Source organism: Musca domestica, unplaced genomic scaffold (assembly GCF_030504385.1).
Source record: "Musca domestica strain aabys unplaced genomic scaffold, Musca_domestica.polishedcontigs.V.1.1 8, whole genome shotgun sequence".
In the NCBI taxonomy this organism is placed as follows: Eukaryota; Metazoa; Arthropoda; class Insecta; order Diptera; family Muscidae; genus Musca; species Musca domestica.
Window position 1 is genome coordinate 16,890,347 of NW_026712409.1, and position 19,691 is coordinate 16,910,037.

A 19,691-nucleotide genomic window follows, 5' to 3' on the forward strand; every position below is an offset into this window, starting at 1 on the left:
TTTCAGGCTGATATTACACGTTTGGTACACAATAGAAGGCAAATCGGACGAAGATATATATGGGAGCTATATCTAAATTTTTACCGATTATCTCCAATTTCAATCGGGTTCGTCCCTGATGATTTGTGCAAAATTTCATCTCAATCGGATAATAAATGCGACCTGCATTTTGTTCACAAGAATAAATGGACAGACGGACGGACGGACAGACATGCATAAATCGACTCAGAATGTGATTCTAGGCAGATCATCAAAAGGAACTATGGGTCTATCTCGTTTCCTTTTGCCTGTTACAAACAAATGCACAAAAACATAATACCCTGACCACCTTGTGGTGTAGGGTATAATGCCGAGGCAAGGAAGGATGGAACGCACAAAAGTTCTGGTTAAAAAAACATTCGCACATAAAAATGCAAACTTATGCCATTGATGGATGTGTATATATGTGTATGCTTATGTATGTGTGTGAGTACAGCAATATCCAACCAAACAACGGCATAACTTCAGAGTTACTCCAACTCCCCAACTCAGAGTTACTCTCAGCCCCATTTCCTCCCATTTACATAATTTTCAATTCATGTAATGCAATGCCGTGCCATGAGATTGTGTGCGGCAATAAAACCACTCTTTGCAAATTGTCTATGTATGTGTGTGCGTGTGTATGTAAATTGTAAAATAAGTTTGTATATATTTGTGTGACATAATAAAATATTATTATTAAAAGGCACATCAAAGTTACAAAGGTATTTTTTTTTTGCACAAAGAGCAACAAAAGCCGAACCAACAACGGCAGCAACAAAAACAAACATTAAAAATTGAGATTGAGAAGACAAGAATCTACGTTAATGCTCAACATAAAGTCGGTAGGCATCAGTGTGTCCCCTCCCACCAACAGCGCAGATGAGTAGCTGTGACTCAAGAGGCCTCCCTCCTCATTTCCAACCTTTTTTCCATTCATACTCCTTCCTCATGTCTCATGCTGCCATTAGCTTACTTCAGTTAATGTTGAAGTGTTGTGGGAGGGACAGAGGCCCTACTTGCTACACTTACTGCTGTTCTAGAACGTTTCTATGTATTCGTGCCAAGAAGTGTGTAAACAGAACACAAACTTAAAATCACATTGGTAGCGAATGCTTCGATTTTGAATTGTTGGATTTCAAGAAATTTCAAATATTATTTCAGGAGAACATAAACTCTTCACAAGAGTAAAGATAGCACCGATTGTCTAAAGCAAGAATCCTGAAATCGGTTTGTAGGGTCTTTTTGGCACATGGGAGCTCAATGAAATCGAATTTTTGGAAATTCGAAATGCATTTTTTATACCCTCAGCCATATGGGCTAGATGCGGCTAAACCGTGCCTCAACGTAAAAATGGTTTTAGACCCTAGGTCTCTTTGAAACAAATCCGTTTCAGGACATTTGGAGCCTCGCCTAGCGATGTCCGTCGGTCTGTATGTCTGTTTGGCTGGTTGGCTAATGCGCACAATAACTGTCGAAGAGAGTATCCAATTTGGTCACAACTCGGTACATCGTAAGATTATTATCAAACTTAGAACGAGTTGGGAAAAGCTCAATATCGGCCCACACCTTCTGGTACCTCCCTATAAAATTTCAACATTTTCAAAGAAAATAATTTTCTGTACATATAGAGGAAGGTTAATCCGACTTTTGCCAATTTTTCAAATCCCAATATTTGCATCAATGCTAGGTCAGGTGCAAAAATGGATAATATTGGTCCACTGCGTCCAGTACCTCCCCCCACAAAAGATTCAACATTTTAAATAATTTTAGCTCTTATAAAATGTGACATAAGAGCTCGATTGTCTTCAAATTACATACATCACAATATTTTCATTTTGAATAGCCATACAACCTACGAAAAATAAACATCAGATTCCAATCAGATTTGGTACATCTCAATATTTCCATCAACAAAAGATCTGTTATAAAGATGGTAGAGATCGGACCATTCCCTTTGATACCTCCCTTACAAAGGGTTAAAGTTTTGAATAACCAAAATGATCATAAAATCCAAAATAAGCATTCGGTTCTCTTCAAATTTCATATATCCCATTATTTCTACTAAAATATGATATGCTGTGAAGATGGAATACATCGATCCACTCCTTTTGGTACCTACCCCACAAAAGGGTCAACTATTTTCGATATCCATGATGCTCATAATCGCGAAATTGACATAAAATTACATTCAGATTTGGCACATCTCAATATTTCCATCAACACAAGATATATAAATAAAGATGGTAAAGATCGGACCATTCCTTCTGGTATCTTCCCCACAGAGTCAAAATTTTGAATGAGCAAAACGATCATAAAATCCGAAATAAGCATTCGGTTCTCACCAAATGTTACACGACCTAACGCAAAATCTTTTGTGAAGATTATAAATATCAGCCATCCCGTTCTGGTATCTCAACCACAAAGGGTCACAATTTCCCATACTTATATCTGTCATAACTTTCGAAACAAGTCGGCGATTATAAACCAATTGTTGAACTCTATGTGGGGGAGGTACCAGAAGAAATTGTCCGATCCCTCTCATCTTTATGACAGATCTTGTGTTGATAGGTATATTGAGATGTATCAAGTCTAAATGGAATCGGATGTAATTTTCGCGTTTTATGAGCTTCATGGATACTTAAAATGTTGACCCTTTGTAAGGAAGGTACCTGAAAAAGTGAACCGATATATCTCATCTTCACAGCAGATCTTGTGTTAGAAGAAATAATGGGATGTGGAAAATATGAAGAGAACCGAATGCTTACTTCGGATGTAATAATCGTTTTGGTAATTCAAAATTTTGAGCCTTTGAAGAAATAGTCCGATCTCTACAATTTTTATAACAAATCTTGTGTTGATAGAAATATTGAGATGTGTCAAGTCTGAATGTAATCAGATTTTAATTTAACGTTTTATGAGCTTCATGGTTATTCAAAATTTTGACCTTTTTGGGGGGAGTTACTTGATGAAGTTGACCGATATTGGAAATTTTCGCACCTGACGCAACACTAATGCACATGTTGGAATTTGCAAATCGAATTATCCTTTCTCTTTCTGTGCAGTAAAATATATATTTTTTTTTTGAAAATTTTGAACTTTTGTGTGGGAGGTACCAGAAGGAGTGGACCGATATTGCCCATCTCCGAACTTAATCTAAGTTTGATAATCATATTTGCGGATACTCCCTTTGAGAGATATCGTGCGACGGATGGACGGACGGAAACGGATTTGGTCCAAAGCGACCTAGGGTCTAAAACCGTTATTTCGATGAGGCACGTTTTGGCGATATCGAATGATATATACCTTCTCTTGCCATGTGGCTGAGGGTATGAAAATCTATTTTAATTTTGTCCAAACATTTCTAAAGTGGCTCAAATTGCTAGAAAAAAAAAATAAATTACATATAACAAATTAAAAAGCAGCTAAAGTTTGCCCCGTCGAACTTTTGAACCCCTCATCATTTTGAAAGAACTTGAAAAATTTAAAAAAAAAAAACGTAGAAAAAGTACCCTCAAATGAATGGGGGCTATACGAAGACGTGATCCTTCATAAGTAACTTTTGTCATAGGCTGTAGTACCGATTCCGAATTTCAAATACGAAATTTGAAATAATTCCGTTGAAAAATGTCGTTAAAATCATCAAAATACCGAATAAGGAAATGTGCCGTTGCAGGGGGGCTATACGAAGACGTGGATCTGCATATACGATTTTTGTCATGGGCTGTAGTACCTATTACGAACGTTTAATACGAAATTTGAAACAATTCCGCTGAACAATGACGCTAAAATCATCAAAATACCGAATATCGGGAGGTATCGTCATATGGAGCATATACGAACGGGTGGATCTGCACACGCGATTTTTGACACAGGCTGTGGTACCTATTACGAATTTTAAATACGAAATTTGACACAATTCCGGCAAAAACTATCGCTAAAATCGTCAAAATACCGAACATCGGGAGGTACCTTTATATGGGGCTATAAGAAAACGTGGATCGACATGGCCCATTTACGAACTTCTCCTGCCTACTGACAAAATACACATGTGTGCAAAATTATAGCCCTCTATCTCAATTCGCTCCCAAGATAGCGTGATTACAACCGACAAACGGAGAGACAGACACACGGATGAACATCGCTAAATCGACCTGGAATTTTAAGCCACTCATCCGACAGCTGTTAAAATTATTCCAGTGACAGCTCATTCTATTATTTGCAAGCGCTCAAAAGCATTTTGGTGAGAATTTTTCAGAAAAAAATATATTCGTAATGGAATTCAAGTGTGATTTCTTTATATTTGGCTGAGAGAACCACAAGTGGCTATCGTCGGAGAACTCCAGCATTTAAATGTGAATAAATATTTTGTGACTCGTACCATGGCTCGTTACCGTCATACTGGTAGCGTAGCCAGTAGCGACGTCAAGGAAGTGGACGGAAGAAAACATCAACATCAGCAGAAATGGTTCGAAAAGTAAAGAAGCGACTTGATCGAAACCCGCGACGCAGTGGCCGAAAAATGGCCGGTGAGCTGAACATATCGCAATATTCTATTCGGCAAATATTGAAAAATGAGCTCGGGGTAAAGCCATTGAAATTCCAAAAAGTACAAGAACTTATACCGCAACAGAAAGAAAATAGACTCAATAGAGCTAAAGAGTTGCTTCGCTTGGCCGAAAGTTGGGAACTGCCGAATTTTGTTTTCTTCGATGAGAAAACATTCGTTGTCCAGCAGTTTGTAAACAAATAAAATGATTCGCTCGTTTTTACTTGCCAAAGAGGTCAGCTGAAAATGTGCACCTTCGGTTGGCCACCAGAACTCGAGCGCCGGCCATAGTGATGGTGTGGGCCGCCATAACAGCCGATGATCGCTCTCCGCTCGTATTAATCGACCATGGCATCAGAATAAATGCCGAATATTATCGCGAAAATATTCTGGAGGGTGTATTAAAGCCTTGGGCACACAAACATTTTGGCCGCAGACCTTAGACATTCCAATAGGATTCAGCACCATCGCACTCAGCACGCGTCGCCCAAGAATGGTTACAAAATGAGGTTACTCGCTTCATTTCCAGCCTCGCACAATGGCCACCAAAATCTCCGGGTACCAATCCGTTGGACTATTGTGTCGGGAGTATTTTGGAGAGCAAGGTTGGCACTAAAAATACCAAAGTGTTGATCACCTCAAGCAAGCGCTACGCCAGGAATAGGCAAAAATACCGCAGAGCAATATTCGGGCAGCGTGTGACGGTTTCATTGGACGTTTGAAGGCCATAATTCGTGCCAAATGTGACCAATTTGAACAAATCTAAATTTATTCTAAAATTGGATGCTGTTTCCGACTTTTTTGCTTTCATTCAATGGAATTAAAAAAAAAATGTAAAAATTATGACGTTTGATCTATTTTTATCTCACCCTGTCTATGATTTGTTGGGTCTGACAAGAATATTTCGAGGTGTAACACACGGAATGACAAAGTTTATATACCCTATATAGTATGGTGGAAGGTAAAAAATATTGGAATTCCGCAAATGATTCAAAAATTTTATTTTGCTTTGAATTTTTACAGATTCGAAAAGGGTCTCCTGCCTCTGATGTTGATCCCTCCTCGTGCTAAATGAAATTTAATTTCCAAATACCACTGTCGCATCAAGTGTCTCTGTGCCACATTTAACTGAATTGAGATTACGCCATTTTATGATGTTGTTGTTTTAAATAAAATGATACATACAGGAAGGAGAACAACCAACCATACCCTAAATATCCTGCCAAAACACACTCACCCAAACACACACACACACACACACACATCTACATAGAGACAAGCAAAATGCCAGAACATCCGTTTAACATTATGCCAAGGAGATGCAGGAGGAAAAACTCGGCGGCAGCAAAATAGAAAAAACAACAACAACAAAAAATAAACATATCCTTTGTTTGTTTATGAAGCACAACAACAACAACAGCAGAAGCTGCAGCTGCAGCAACAAAACAATCTCAGTAAGCAATCATCCCTTTGAGGAAATTAAGCACCCACTTTTCGTCCTTTCTGATGTTGGGCTGTGATTTTTTTTTTTTTGTTGGAAGGACTGGTTGAGTGGGTAACAGGGGGGGGGAGGAGAGGAGTGGTGAGAGAAAATTGTGTTGAGAGTTGTGCCATCTCATTCTCACTAATTGAGAGGAAGTATTTGTATTAGTATACCGTTATATGTATGTCCTTCTTGTTTTGCCGTAGGAGAGATATCCTGAGAGCTATCTGTATCCAGGGCGGAGGCGAGAATGAGTGAAGTTTTGGTGGGGAGTCAGCTGTCAGGAAAGAGGGCAGTGGCCGTTGATGCCGCCTCACTGCTCAATGTTGGTTTTGCCATAAAACAACAACATGGCATAGACAGCCAGCCGGCCAGCCCGGCTGCCAGCCAGTTAGCAATGACAGAGACGAGAACAACAACAACAACTGAGTAATGATAACAACAAAATGCGATGAAAACGACAGCGGTTACGGATAAATAAATGTTTGAGTTGTGTAGAAAAACATTTTTATATTGCCCCGCACGACAGCAGACCAGATTCTGGGGGAGAGAGAGAAAACGAGATTGTTTTTGCCACGAAAGCTGGATGGCTGGCAGGATGGAAGACTGGTTGGTTGGCTGGCTGTTTTGGGATTTTCGCTTTGTCAGGACAACTCTATTGTTTTGGCCGGAGAACTGCGCTATTGTATTGAGTTTTTGGGTGCCGCCGCCGCCGCCACCACCACAACAAGCGACGAAAAGCTGCTGGTTGACTGGTCCAGACATTTGCAAAAACCAGATCGTCAGCGACAGACAAAACGGGTGGTCGACGCACGCAAAAGACACGGTGATGTTTTCCATTTTGGCGCGTTCGAATAAAAATTTACAAACACAACGATTCAGATTTTAATACAACGGATGTTTGAAAAAGATTAACAAAAAATATTTATTTAAGAAAAATAACAAACGAGATAGAAGGATTATGAAGTGAAAAAAGGAAAACGGAATTTAAAATAAAAAAAAACGATTAAAAAAAAAATAAAATAAAAATAATTTCGAAATTTAAAAACAAAAAATTTACAAAAAAAAAAAAAAAAAAAAAAAAACAAGACCACACAAAGATTTTAAACAATTCCTATATCAAAATCCATATTAAAATTTTAAAATATACAAAACAACAAGTTCCTAAATAAAGGCATGCAAAAATAAAAATTAAAAAAAAAAAATAGATTTGAAAAAATATAAAAAAAGAATTATTTCGCAAAAATATAAAAAAAATAACTTGAAAAAAATTAAAAACTGCAAAAAAAATAATAAAAAAAAGTATTTCTAAAAAAAATAGGACAATAATTAAAAATAAAAATAATAAAATATATAAAAAATAATAAAATTAAAATAATAAAAAAAATAATCCAATTACAAGAATTAAATAAATAAAAATTGATAAGGGACTAAAAATTAATTTAAAAACTAAAAAAAAATAAATTATTGAAAAGTAATGACTTATATTATTTAAAAGATTATTTTAACGAAATTAAAAAAATCAAGAAAAAATTGAAAAATATATTTAAAAACTTAAAAATTGTTTAAAAAAATATTTTTAAATTATGAAAAAGAAATAAAAATGAGCAAATAACAAAAAACTACAAAAATATTATTTAAAAAATTACTTAAACGAAATTAAAATAATCAAGAAGACTAAAAATTAATTTAAAAAAATACATTATCGAAAAGTAATGACTTTTATTATTTAGAAAAATTATTTTAACGAAATAAAAATAATCTGGAAAAATTGAAAAAATTAAAAAAACTTAAATATTGTTTAAAAAAATATTTTTAAATTACTAAAAAGAAATAAAAATGGTCAAATAACAAAAAACTAAATTTAAAAAAGTAAAAAACAAATCCCCAAACAAAAATAAAAATTAAAAAAAGTTGATTAAAATTTAATTAAAAGATAAAATTAAATTAAAAATGATAAACATAAAAATTAACACAAAAAGTGAAAATTACTTTTTTTCAAATTAATTTAAAAAACAATTATTAATTAAATTATTAATTAAAAATAAAAATTATCAACAAACTTAAAATAAATTCTACTAAATCTATTAAAAACTAATTATTAATTAATTAATTAAAAAAAAAATAATTAATCATTAATAAATTTAAAAACTACAAAAAAAACAACATCCTCCCCACAACATGCATACCTCCTCCGCCGCCGCAGATTTAATTGTGCTCAACGCTTGTCCGCCCTCACATTTGGCCAACATACCCCTCTCACCGCCGGCGCATCTAAAACGCCGATCCACTAACACCTTATCCTCAGAAACAACAATGGCCGGCGGCATTCACACAAATCATCAACAACACCAACATCAGCATCATCACACATCGCAGCAGCAGCATCAACATCAACACTCTAGTCAAAATCTACAACATCATCAACCGTCGGTAGCCCCGCAATCGGCATCAACCTCTTCCAACGTTTCAGTGCCATCATCTTCACCCCATGAGGAGAATACCACAACGTCGACTAATAACCTCGATTCAGATGCGGATAAAATTAATTCGCCATTGGTAAAGCCGCCATATTCCTATATCGCCCTAATTACCATGGCCATCCTGCAGTCGCCACAAAAGAAACTGACTTTGAGCGGTATTTGTGATTTCATAATGCAAAGGTAAGTTAAGGAGTTACCTCTACGTAGGGTAATTAAATAAAAAAACAATAATTCTGGCAGATTTCTTAAAAATATTTTTCGGACAATTTTTTTAAAAACCTTTTGACCTATAATCGTGTGTTTTTTTTAAGAATATTTCTTCACGGACCCCCTGACCATAGCTTTAAAAACAAGACAACTTAGATTTTTTTGGAAAACTCATTAAAGAACCTTCTAAAAATTAACCGTATTGTTTTAAGAATATTTTTTCGGAACAAAAATTTTAGATTAAAAACAAGTATAAAAACATAAAGTTCGGTCGGGCCGAATTTTTACCCATTTGGTAAAGAAAACATTTTTATATGAAGAAATGTATCTGAATTCAAAGGTGTTCCAATTTGACTAGGATTATCAAAATATCGAATATCGGTGGGTATCGTTATATATGCGCTATAGGGAACCGTGGATCTAAATATTCAATGTTCTGCCACCGGAGCTAGAACTCATTATGAACTACAAATACCAATTTATAGACACGTCTGCGGGAAAATCTGTCAAAAATCATCAAAATACCGCAAATCGGGAGGTACCGTTTATGAGGGCTATAAAAAGACTTGAACTTGCACAGACAATTTTCTGTCATAGGCTGTGGTATCCATTACGAACTTCAAATACCAAATTTGAAACGTTTCCGGTGAATAATGTCGCTTAAATCACCAAAATACCGAAAATAGGGGCTATACCAAAACGTGGACCTACCTGGCCCATTTAAAATACCAAAAGTCCTGCACACATAATACACATTTGAGTAAAATTTTATCAACCTTCTTCATTTCGTCCGGAAGCTAGAGTGATTTCCATAGACGGACAGACAGATAAACGGACGGACATCGCTAAATCGCTATATTTGTCAAACGTCGACCAGGTAGTTTTTTAAGATTTTGAAGATTTTTTTTAATGATTTTCGGGCCTAAAATCTTAGATGGTTTTAAGAAACTTCCAGCTAAGAATCATTTTCGTTTAGTTAAAAATATCCTCGTCAAAATTCATAGCTTGTTTAAATGATTTTCAACGGTTTTCTGGCCATTTAGAATCGTAATTATTTTTACAAGTTAGTTTCGGACAAAAATGGCGGATATTTTACGAGATTTTTAAGAAAATTCTGGAATTTTTTTGAAATTATCTAAAAAAATAAATCGGTGCTACTTTAAAAAAACTTCTTCAATCTTTTCCTGTCAATGCTCATGGGGTTTTCACGAACATTTCTTCAAGGATCGTTTATTTTCTTTAATTTTTTAAATGACTTCCTTGGTAACGAATCGTGGGGTTTTTTGAGGACGTGATGGTAGAATATCATAATTAAGATGTGTCAAAAAATATCAGTCGGCTTTCCGACTCTCAGCATTTTACCACTTATTTATGTATTCCCTTTTGGAACGTATTCCTTTTTGGTTCTAAATATCCCATTTTCATACCCAATCTAATGTTATTTCAAATATTTTAATGTGCGAACTTTGAAGAGAACTGTGCCTTTTATTAGAGTTAAGTCATTTCAAAAAAAAGACGTTTTGCGAGGAAGGTTCCAGAAAGAGTGGTCCCATATTTACACTAAATCTAATGTTGCAGGATGTATAGCAATGTGCGAACTTTTGAAGTTAAAGAAATTGTGAAGTTTTTAGTTTTTTTTTTTTTTGAGATTTTTTTCAAAATTTGAACTCTTCACATTATGTCAACGGTTGTTAAAAATATTGAGATATGTTTGAAGAATATCGTTGACTTGATTTACATATATATAATGAATCATAATTATTTAAAAATTTGACCACTTGTGCAGGAGGTACCAGAAGTAGTGGGTCGCTATATCTCATCTTGGCGCCAGATCTTATGTTAGCATAAATATTGGAATATTCCAAGTTTGAAAAGAATCTGATGCTTATTTCGCATTTTATGAGTATTCACAATTTTGAAACCTTTGTGGGGGCGGTAATTGTGCCGGCCATGACAAAACACCAATATTTGACTCCCGCAACTAATCTTTCAAAAGTTTTGATGCATGTTTGGAATCATTGTTATGCTGAAACACCCAAATAAGCCGAATATTTTCCTCATCGAAAGGGAACAACGTGATGTCCAACACATCTTTGTAAACAAACCGATGCCAAACTTCTTTTATTTCATGGATAGACCTAAGTCCATAGAAAGAAAAACAGCGCCACATCATTTTGGACCCTCCCTCATGCTTCACTGTACCCTTGCAACACTGCATTTTTGGTCTTCTTCATTTTTTGGTCTTCTCACCATAAAATTTTTCATGTCTGAGCCTTTAATATTAAACGTAGACTCATCCCGGAATAAAATGTTTTTCCATTGAGCTGGATTCCAATTGATATTATCAACATCCTAGCTTTCCGGTTTTTTCAGATACTAATGTATTTTTTGATGGCTTATGGGCATGCAGACCAGCTGCCACTACTTTATGTCTCTCACAAATTGTGATCAGTACGGGCTGAAGTTTTTCACGGCCTTCATCCGTTATGGACTGTTACTACTGATCCAGTTTCATAAAACCGACTTAGTATGCGAGAAATCACAGAAATATTTATGAAATATTTCCCGGAAATCATTTTCTTAATTTTTTCATAGTCACTGATAATATGCTGTTTTATTCATGTACTGTACAGGGTGAGATAAAAAACTGCAACAAAGTTAAACGCCCTATTTGTTACCTATTTTTAATTTTATTGAATGAAAGCAAAAAATTTCAGAAATAGCATCAAATTTGAGAAAAAGTTTAGATTTGTTCGAATTGGTTACCTTTGGCACGAATTATGGCCTTCAAACGGCCAATGAAACCGTCACACGCTGCCCGAATGTAGCTCTGTGGTATTTTGGCTCATTCCCGGCCAAGCGCTTGCTTGAGGTGATCGGCACTTTGGTATTTTTTAGTGCCAACCTTGCTTTCCAAAATACTCCAGACACAATAGTCCAATGGATTGGTATCCGGAGATTTTGGTGGCCATTGTGCGTTGGAAATGAAGCGAGAAACCTCGCTTTTGTAACCATTCTTGGGTGGCCCTTGCTGAGTGCGATGGGGCTGAGTCCTGTTGGAATGTCCAAGGTCTGCGGCTAAAATGTTTGCGTGCCCAAGGTCTTAATACACCCTCCAGAATATTTTCGCGATAATATTCGGCATTTATTCCAATGCCACGGTCGATTAATACGAGCGGAGAGCGACCATCCGCTGTTTGGCGGCCCACACCACCACCATGGAAGGCGCTTGAGTTCTGGTGGCCAAGCGAAGGTACACATTTTCAGCTGACCTCTTTGGAAAGTAAACACGAGCGGATCATTTTGTTTGTTTACAAACAGCTGGACAACGAATACTTTCTCATCGGCCAAAACCAAATTCGACAGTTCACCACTTTCGACCAAGCGAAGCAACTCTTTAGCTGCTTTGAGTCTATTTTCTTTCTGTTGCGGTGTAAGTTCTTGTACTTTTTGGAATTTTAATGGCTTTGCCCCGAGCCTATTTTTCAATATTTGCCGAATGGAATATTGCCATATGTTCAGCTCACGAGCCATTTTTCGGCCACTGCGGCGCGGGTTTCGATCAAGTCGCTTCTTTACTTTTCAGCATTTCTGCTGATGTTGCTGTTTTCTTCCGTCCACTTCCTTGGCGTCGGAATACTCTACCAGTATCACGATAACGAGACACAAAAGATTTATTCACATTTAAATGCTGGAGGGCACTAACAATAGCCACTTGTGGTTTTCCAGCCAAATGTAAAGAAATCACACTATCACGCTTGAATACTGGAGGTCATCACGAATAATTTTTTTTCTGGAAAATTCTCACCAAAATGCTTTTGTACGCTTGTAACCAATATAAGGAGCTGTCACTGGAATAATTTTAACAGCTGTCGGACGAGTGGCCTAGAAATGACAGGTGAAGTTGGTTGCAGTTTTTTCATCTCATCCTGTACTTCGGTCGACTTTATCTGGTTCCTTACGCACATTTTAACATTTTCTAAAAATTGTCACATGCCCCCATATGACGGTACCTCCCGTTACTCCGTATTTTTATGATTTTTGCGACATTGTTCACCGTAAGTGTAACAAATTTGGTATTTGAAATCGTAATGGACACTTCAGCCTTTGACTAAAAATTTCGTATGCAGGACCACGTCTTCGTATAGTCCCTATAGATCGGGTTTCATTTAAGTGGTAGTTTTCGGATTTTTTTAAAACTTTTCAAGATTTTTTTTGGAAATGATGGAGGGTATTAAAAGTTCGGGCCTGCCGAACTTAGCTGCTTTTTTATTTTTTTTTATCTCACCCTGTACCTACTTATTCCATATGCATATAGTCCAACCATGGCAAAATTTATATCAGACTTAGGTCAGACTTCTTCTTCTTAGGTCCACTTCTTCGAATATTTTTAATAAACGGACATAAGCTTAGGGTATACACTTGTATGTCGGAACACTTGTTTTTTATCTGATAAATTTTATAACTATTTCCATGGATAATTTAATCATTTTCGTCCTCTTTTATTTCCAGATTCGCCTACTACAAAGACAAATTTCCCGCCTGGCAAAACTCAATACGACACAATCTCAGTCTGAATGATTGTTTCATAAAGGTTCCTCGGGAGCCCGGTAATCCGGGTAAGGGCAACTTCTGGACCCTTGATCCCTTGGCTGAGGATATGTTCGACAATGGCAGTTTTTTGCGGCGCCGAAAGCGTTACAAACGGGCACCGGCCATACAACGATTCCCCTTCACATCTATGTTTGGGACGCTCTCACCGTTTTGGATACGCAAACCGGTACCGCTGGTACCGGTACATTTTAATGTACCCAATTTTGCGGGTGGTACACGGGACTGTTTTGATATGTTACATCCTCCGGCGGCTGCGGCGGCAGATGTTTTCGATGCGGTGGCGCTAAGAGGTACCGCCGCCGCCGGCGCAGCAGCGTCTGCTGCAGATAACAAGAAATTCAATTTCTTTGCCAACACCGATTTGTCGATGTATCCGAGAAGTGCGGTGGACAAGTTTGAGGCCTTCGCCCGTGGAGCGGCCGCAGAACGACCTCTGATGGATATGAGTGGGGTGAGTGATTTGGAAAAAATGAAACTCTACAGTTTTGGGGCTCTGCCGGGCAGTGGAGATGAAAATGGTTTCACAGCAACGCCGGGTCATCATCACCTGCCGCAGCATCAGGCGCATCATCATCTAACTACGTCGCACTATGACACCCAGACACATAGCTCACAAGATTCCGATGAATCCGATGATGATCGCATCGACATTGAATCACCCGATGAACAGGATTCCCACATATCAGATTCGATAGAGAGTTTAAGTACAAATCGCCTAGATGTTCAGGTGGATGATTCGGATGAGTTGAGTACGGGTGCGGCGGGAGATAGTCAAGGGGCCGGGGGCCTGAAGCGGCAGCTAAAGGATGCTTCCTCGTGCATTTTACTTTTTAACAACTACGACACGTTAATAGCTAGTAATAACAACAATAACAACAACAGCAATAAAACTAACCGTCCAGATGGCAAAGCCCCAGAAACGGGAGTGGTAAAACCATCACCAACTGCTACAAAACACATTACCGCCTCTCTGCCGGAGGTTGGCAGCTATAAATCCTCTCTGCTCTCATTTGAGTATGAAACAGGACGCACCACTACCAAACACAGTGCGGCCAGAGATTTTCGCATTGAGACGCTAATTGGAAACAATGATGCGGCGGAGAGTGTCTGTGACTGAGGCGGCGCAGGGGAAATATAAATCCTGCCGAGGTCCTGTAAATAAAACTGTGGTGAAATTTCAAAGGCTCTACTCAAAAATTCGAATATGGATTGGATATCCAATACAACCACAAGACCAATTTGCCCGAAATGCAAAATCGTTTATCCTGCAGCAACTAATGTAAATTTTTACTAATTACTCTTCTTCCCATCTCATTGTCAAATAAAAACAACAACAAAAAATTTAAACGAAATTAAATTTTTAAAAAGTAACTTCAAAACCAATAGGATCCAAACGACCGACAAGATCCGTTTTTATTGTATGTAAATGTATTTATTTATTATGTCTTGACTAGTTTTTAAGCAAATCTCACTAACGGTCTCACTGAAGCACCCATTTATTTTTAAGTTATTTAAAAAAAAATTAAAAAAAAACAAGAATTGTAAAAAAAAATAGAGAAAACATATAAAAATTAAAAAAAAAACTTACTAATGTTTTATTTATTGGGAGATCTCTAAAATAATAAAAAAAACCTACTTCTAGAAAATAGTCCATAAAAAATCATCCATGCTTCTTGGCCTCCATTTGGTTCAATAGTTTCCAACAACAATTCCTTAAAAATTCATTCATGTAAAATCTACGTTTGAAGGCCTACAAAAAATCTTTAGCAAGTAAAAAAGTAGGCCCGGCCGAACTCCTCCTCCTCCATTTCGAAGGAAATTGAAAAATTAAAAAAAAAAATTCCGAAAACTACCACTTAAATGAAAACCGTTATATGGGGACAATACGAAGACGTGGACCTGCATACGAAATTTTTTGTCATACGCTGCTGTGCCCATTACGAACTTCTAATACGAAATTTGTTACAATTACGGTGAATAAAGTCGCAAAAATCATGAAAATACGGAATATCGGGAGGTACCGTCAAATGGAGGCTATACGAAGATGTGGACCCCTATACGAATTTCTTTGCTATAAGTTGTAGTACCGATAAAAATCTTTCAATACAAAAATTTGCAACGATTCTCGTGAATAATCGGGAGGTACCCTTATATGGTGGCTATACGAAGACTTGGACCTGCATACAAAAATTTTTGTCATAGGCAGTAGTACCCATTAAGAACTTCAAATACAAAATTCGAAATAATTCCGGTATATAATGTAGCTAAAATCATGAAAATACCGAATATCGGGAGGTACCGTTATATGGGGGCTATACGAAGGTGTGGACCTGCATATACAAATTTTTGTCATAGGCTGTAGTACCCATTACGAACTTCAAATACAAAATTCGAAATAATTCCGGTAAAAAATGTCGCTAAAATCATGAAAATACCGAATATCGGGAGGTAGCGTTAAAGGAGGGTGCTATACGAAGACGTGGACCTGCATATAAAAATGTTTGTCATAGGCTGTAGTAGCCATTACGATCTTCAAATACTAAATTTCAAATAATTCCGGTAAATAAGGTCGCTAAAATCATGAAAACACCGAATTTCGGGAGTCCCCATAGGTATATTCCAGTACGAAATTTGAAACGATGCCGGTTAAAAATGTTGCTGAAATCATCAAAATACCGAATATCGGGAGGTACCGTTATATGAGGGCTATACCAAGACTGCACACAAAAATTGTTGTCATAGGCTGTAGTAGCCATTACTACCTTCAAATACGAAATTTCAAATAATTCCGGTAAATAATGTCGCTAAAATCATGAAAATACCGAATATCGAGAGCTACCGTTATATATGGGGGCTATAGGCAGATATGGACCTGCATAGAAAATTTTTTGTCATAGGCTGTAGTATCCATTTCGAACTTCAAATACCAAATTTGAAACAATTCCGGTTAAAAATGTCGCTAAAATCATGAAAATACCCAATATCGGGAGATACCGTTATATGTGGGCTATACGAAAATGTGGACCGACATGACTCATTTACGAACTTATCCTGCCTACTGGTAAACTATGCATGTATGTAAAATTTTAGCCTTCTATCTCAATTCGTTCGAAAGATAGCGTAATTACAACCGACGGACAGAGAGACAGGCAGACGGCCATCGCTAAATCGTCTTAGAATTTTACGCTGTTTCAGAATATATATATATATATACTTTGAAGGGTTTATTATGAATATTTGGAGGAGTAACAAACGGAATTACAAAGTTAATATACCCCCCATAGAATGGTGAAGGTATAAAAATAAATCATCTATACATGAAAAAAAACATCGAGGTCTGAAAATATCATGGAGTTTTGAATTAATTTTTAGAAAAATAAAAAACTCGCGCTTGAAAAAAATTACAAGGCCTGAAAAAATTACACCATCTGTTATAGGCCTAAAAAAGGATTAAAAAATATAGAGGTGTTATCCTTAAACGTTTATTTCTTCAAAATTGACGGATATATGCCCTTAAAAATGTAAAAAAATACGCTTTTAAATCTGAAAATCTTTAAAAAATCAATCATTAAAAAATTCACGATCTTTGACTTATAAAATGTTTACAAAATTCCGGCTTTATATCTGAAATCTGAAATCTGTAGAATTCATCCTTTAGGCGTTAAAAATGCATTAAAAACAATCATCTGCCAGGTCTAATTCATGAAAATCCATCCCAAAACTCCTCAGAGGAACTCTTAAAAAATAATTAAAAATCTTCTCTTACAGGCCTTATAGGCTCCGCTTAAAGAAAAACAATTATTAAGCACATTTAAAAAATCTACTCTTATAGCTTTAAAACTATTCTCAGAAAAAAATGTAAAAACAAAAAAAAAAAGCATGCTTCCATTCCTTTTTATGGCCCTAAAATGTAAAGGGATGCAGTTATAATTATAGGCCCGAAAAAAATCATATTTTGTTTTAAAAATCAACGCAAAACGTCCGAAGAAGTTTCCTAAGAAAACTCAAAGATCTGCGCTTATTGGGCTGAATTTTTAAAATTACAAAAATCCCGCTTAATAGCCCTAAAAATAAAAACTTCGCTCTTAGGGCTTCAAATATATTAAAAATTCCACGCTTAAATGTCTAAAAAGTAAACAAGAAATGCCTGATAACAATTCTTAAAAATGTTAATAATCCACGCTTAACGACCTATACAAATATGAAAGATTACAATTATTCGTATATGGCTTAAAAATCTGAAATCTACAAAAATTTAAAAATTCACGCTTATAAGCCTTAAAATGTCTTATGAAGACTTAAGCAACGAAAAGTCTTAAAATTAAAAAAAAAAAAAAAAAAGATCCAAATCTAGGCCAGAAAAAAAAAATTTAACCAAAACCACATTTGACAAAGCTTCGGTAAAAATGTTGACGCAAATCATCAAAATACCGTATAGCCCCCATATAGCGGTACCCCCGATATTCGGTATTTTTAAGATTTTAGCTACATTATAAACAGATTTTTTTCAAGTTTCGCTTTTGAATATTATAATAGCTAATGGCAAAAGTTGCCCATGGGTTAATAAAAACATTGAGATATGTGTAATTGGAAGAAAACTGGATGGTTATTTCGGATTTTATGATAGTTTTGGTTATTCAAAACTTTGACCATTTGTGGGGGAAGTACCAGAAGGAATTGTCTGATCTCTACCGTTTTTATAACAGATCCTGTGTTGATAGAAATACTCAGATGTGTCAAGTCTAAATGGAATCGGATATTAATTTCGCGTTTTATGAGCTCAATGGATATTCAATATTTCTACCTTTTGTGGGGAGGTATCAGAAGGAGTGGACCGATATATTCCATCTTATCACCAGATCTTGGCTTAATAAAATTATTGGAATGTGTGAAATTTAAAGACAATCGGACTCTTGCATCACATTTTACAAGAGTTATAAATATTCAAAATTTTCACCCTTTGTGGGGGAGGTGATTGATGGAGTGTACCGATATTTTCCATTTTCGCACCTGACTTTGCACTGATGGAAATATTAGGATTTACAAAGTTGGAGAAAAATCTGACCATCTTTTCTCTTTCTGTGCAATAAAATATTTTCTTTGAAAATTTCGACCTTTTGTGGGGGGAGGTATGGGAAGGAGTGGAGCGATATTGCCCATATCCGAACTCGATCTAAGTTTGACAAAATCGGACACTCCCTTCGGGAGTTACCGTGGGCACTAGCCAGTCAGACAGACAGACGGACGGAAGGACGGACGCATGGACGGACATCGCTATATCGACTCCAAATGTCCTAAAACGGATTTGGTTCAAAGAGACCGAGGGTCTTAAGCCGTTATTTCGCCCTACAGGCACTACAAAAATCATGCTTGTAAGCCTAGATGTTGCCGAGGAAAAATTACTTAGAAAGATCAACGTGTGTAGGTCTGATAGTTGCCTAGCAAAAAATATTAACAAGTAAAAAGGCTGTAAGTTCGGGCGGGCCGAACTTTGAAAACCCTCCACCATTTGGTACAAATTTGACAATTTTCAAAAAAATAAAATCCGTTAACAATTCTCTTAAAATTTTGAAAATACTGAATGTAGCCGTATATTAGGGTCTATACGAGGACGTGGACCTGCATAGGCAACTTTTGTCATTAGCTATTATAAAATTCAAAAGCGAAAAAAAATCTGTTTGTAATGTAGCTAAAATCATCAAAATTCCGAATATAGGGAGGTACCATGGGAGTTATAAAACGTGGACCTGCACCGACAATTTTCTGTCATAGGCTATAATATCCATTACGAACTTCAAATACTAATTTTGAAAAAAAAATCAGGTAAATATTGTCGCTAAGATCATCAAAATAACGAATATCGAGAGGTACTGTTATATGGGGGCTATACGAAGACGTGAACCTGCACAGACAATCTCCTGGCATATGCTGTAGTATCTATTACGAACTTCAAATACCAAATTTGAAAGAAAAATTCTGGTAAATAATGTCGCTAAGATCATCAAACTACCGAATATCGAGAGGTACCGTTATATGGGGGCTATACGAAGACCATTTTTCTGTCTTAGGCTGTAGTATCCATTTCGAACTTCAAATACCAAATTTGAATCAATTCCAGTAAATAATGTGGCTAAAATAATCAAAATACCGAATATCGGGAGGTACCGTTATATGGGGGCTACACCAAAACGTGGACCTACATGGCCCATTTTCAAAACCAAAAGTCCTGCAGACATAATATACATTTGAGTACAATTTTATCAATCTACTTCATTTCGTTCGGAAGCTAGAGTGATTTCCACAGACGACCGGACATTGCTAAAACGACATAGAATTT

General features: G+C 36.4%; 1 protein-coding gene across 1 annotated transcript; it reads left to right on the top strand.

Annotated features, from left to right (window-relative positions):
* The first annotated feature begins 8,191 nt into the window (after positions 1-8,191).
* Positions 8,192-14,842, top strand: LOC101900708 (fork head domain-containing protein FD3). The gene is made up of 2 exons (XM_020040090.2): positions 8,192-8,713; positions 13,253-14,842. The coding sequence occupies exons 1-2, from the start codon at positions 8,232-8,234 to the stop codon at positions 14,469-14,471; spliced, it is 1,701 nt and encodes a 566-aa protein (XP_019895649.1). The 5' UTR covers positions 8,192-8,231; the 3' UTR covers positions 14,472-14,842.
* The last annotated feature ends 4,849 nt before the right edge of the window (positions 14,843-19,691 follow it).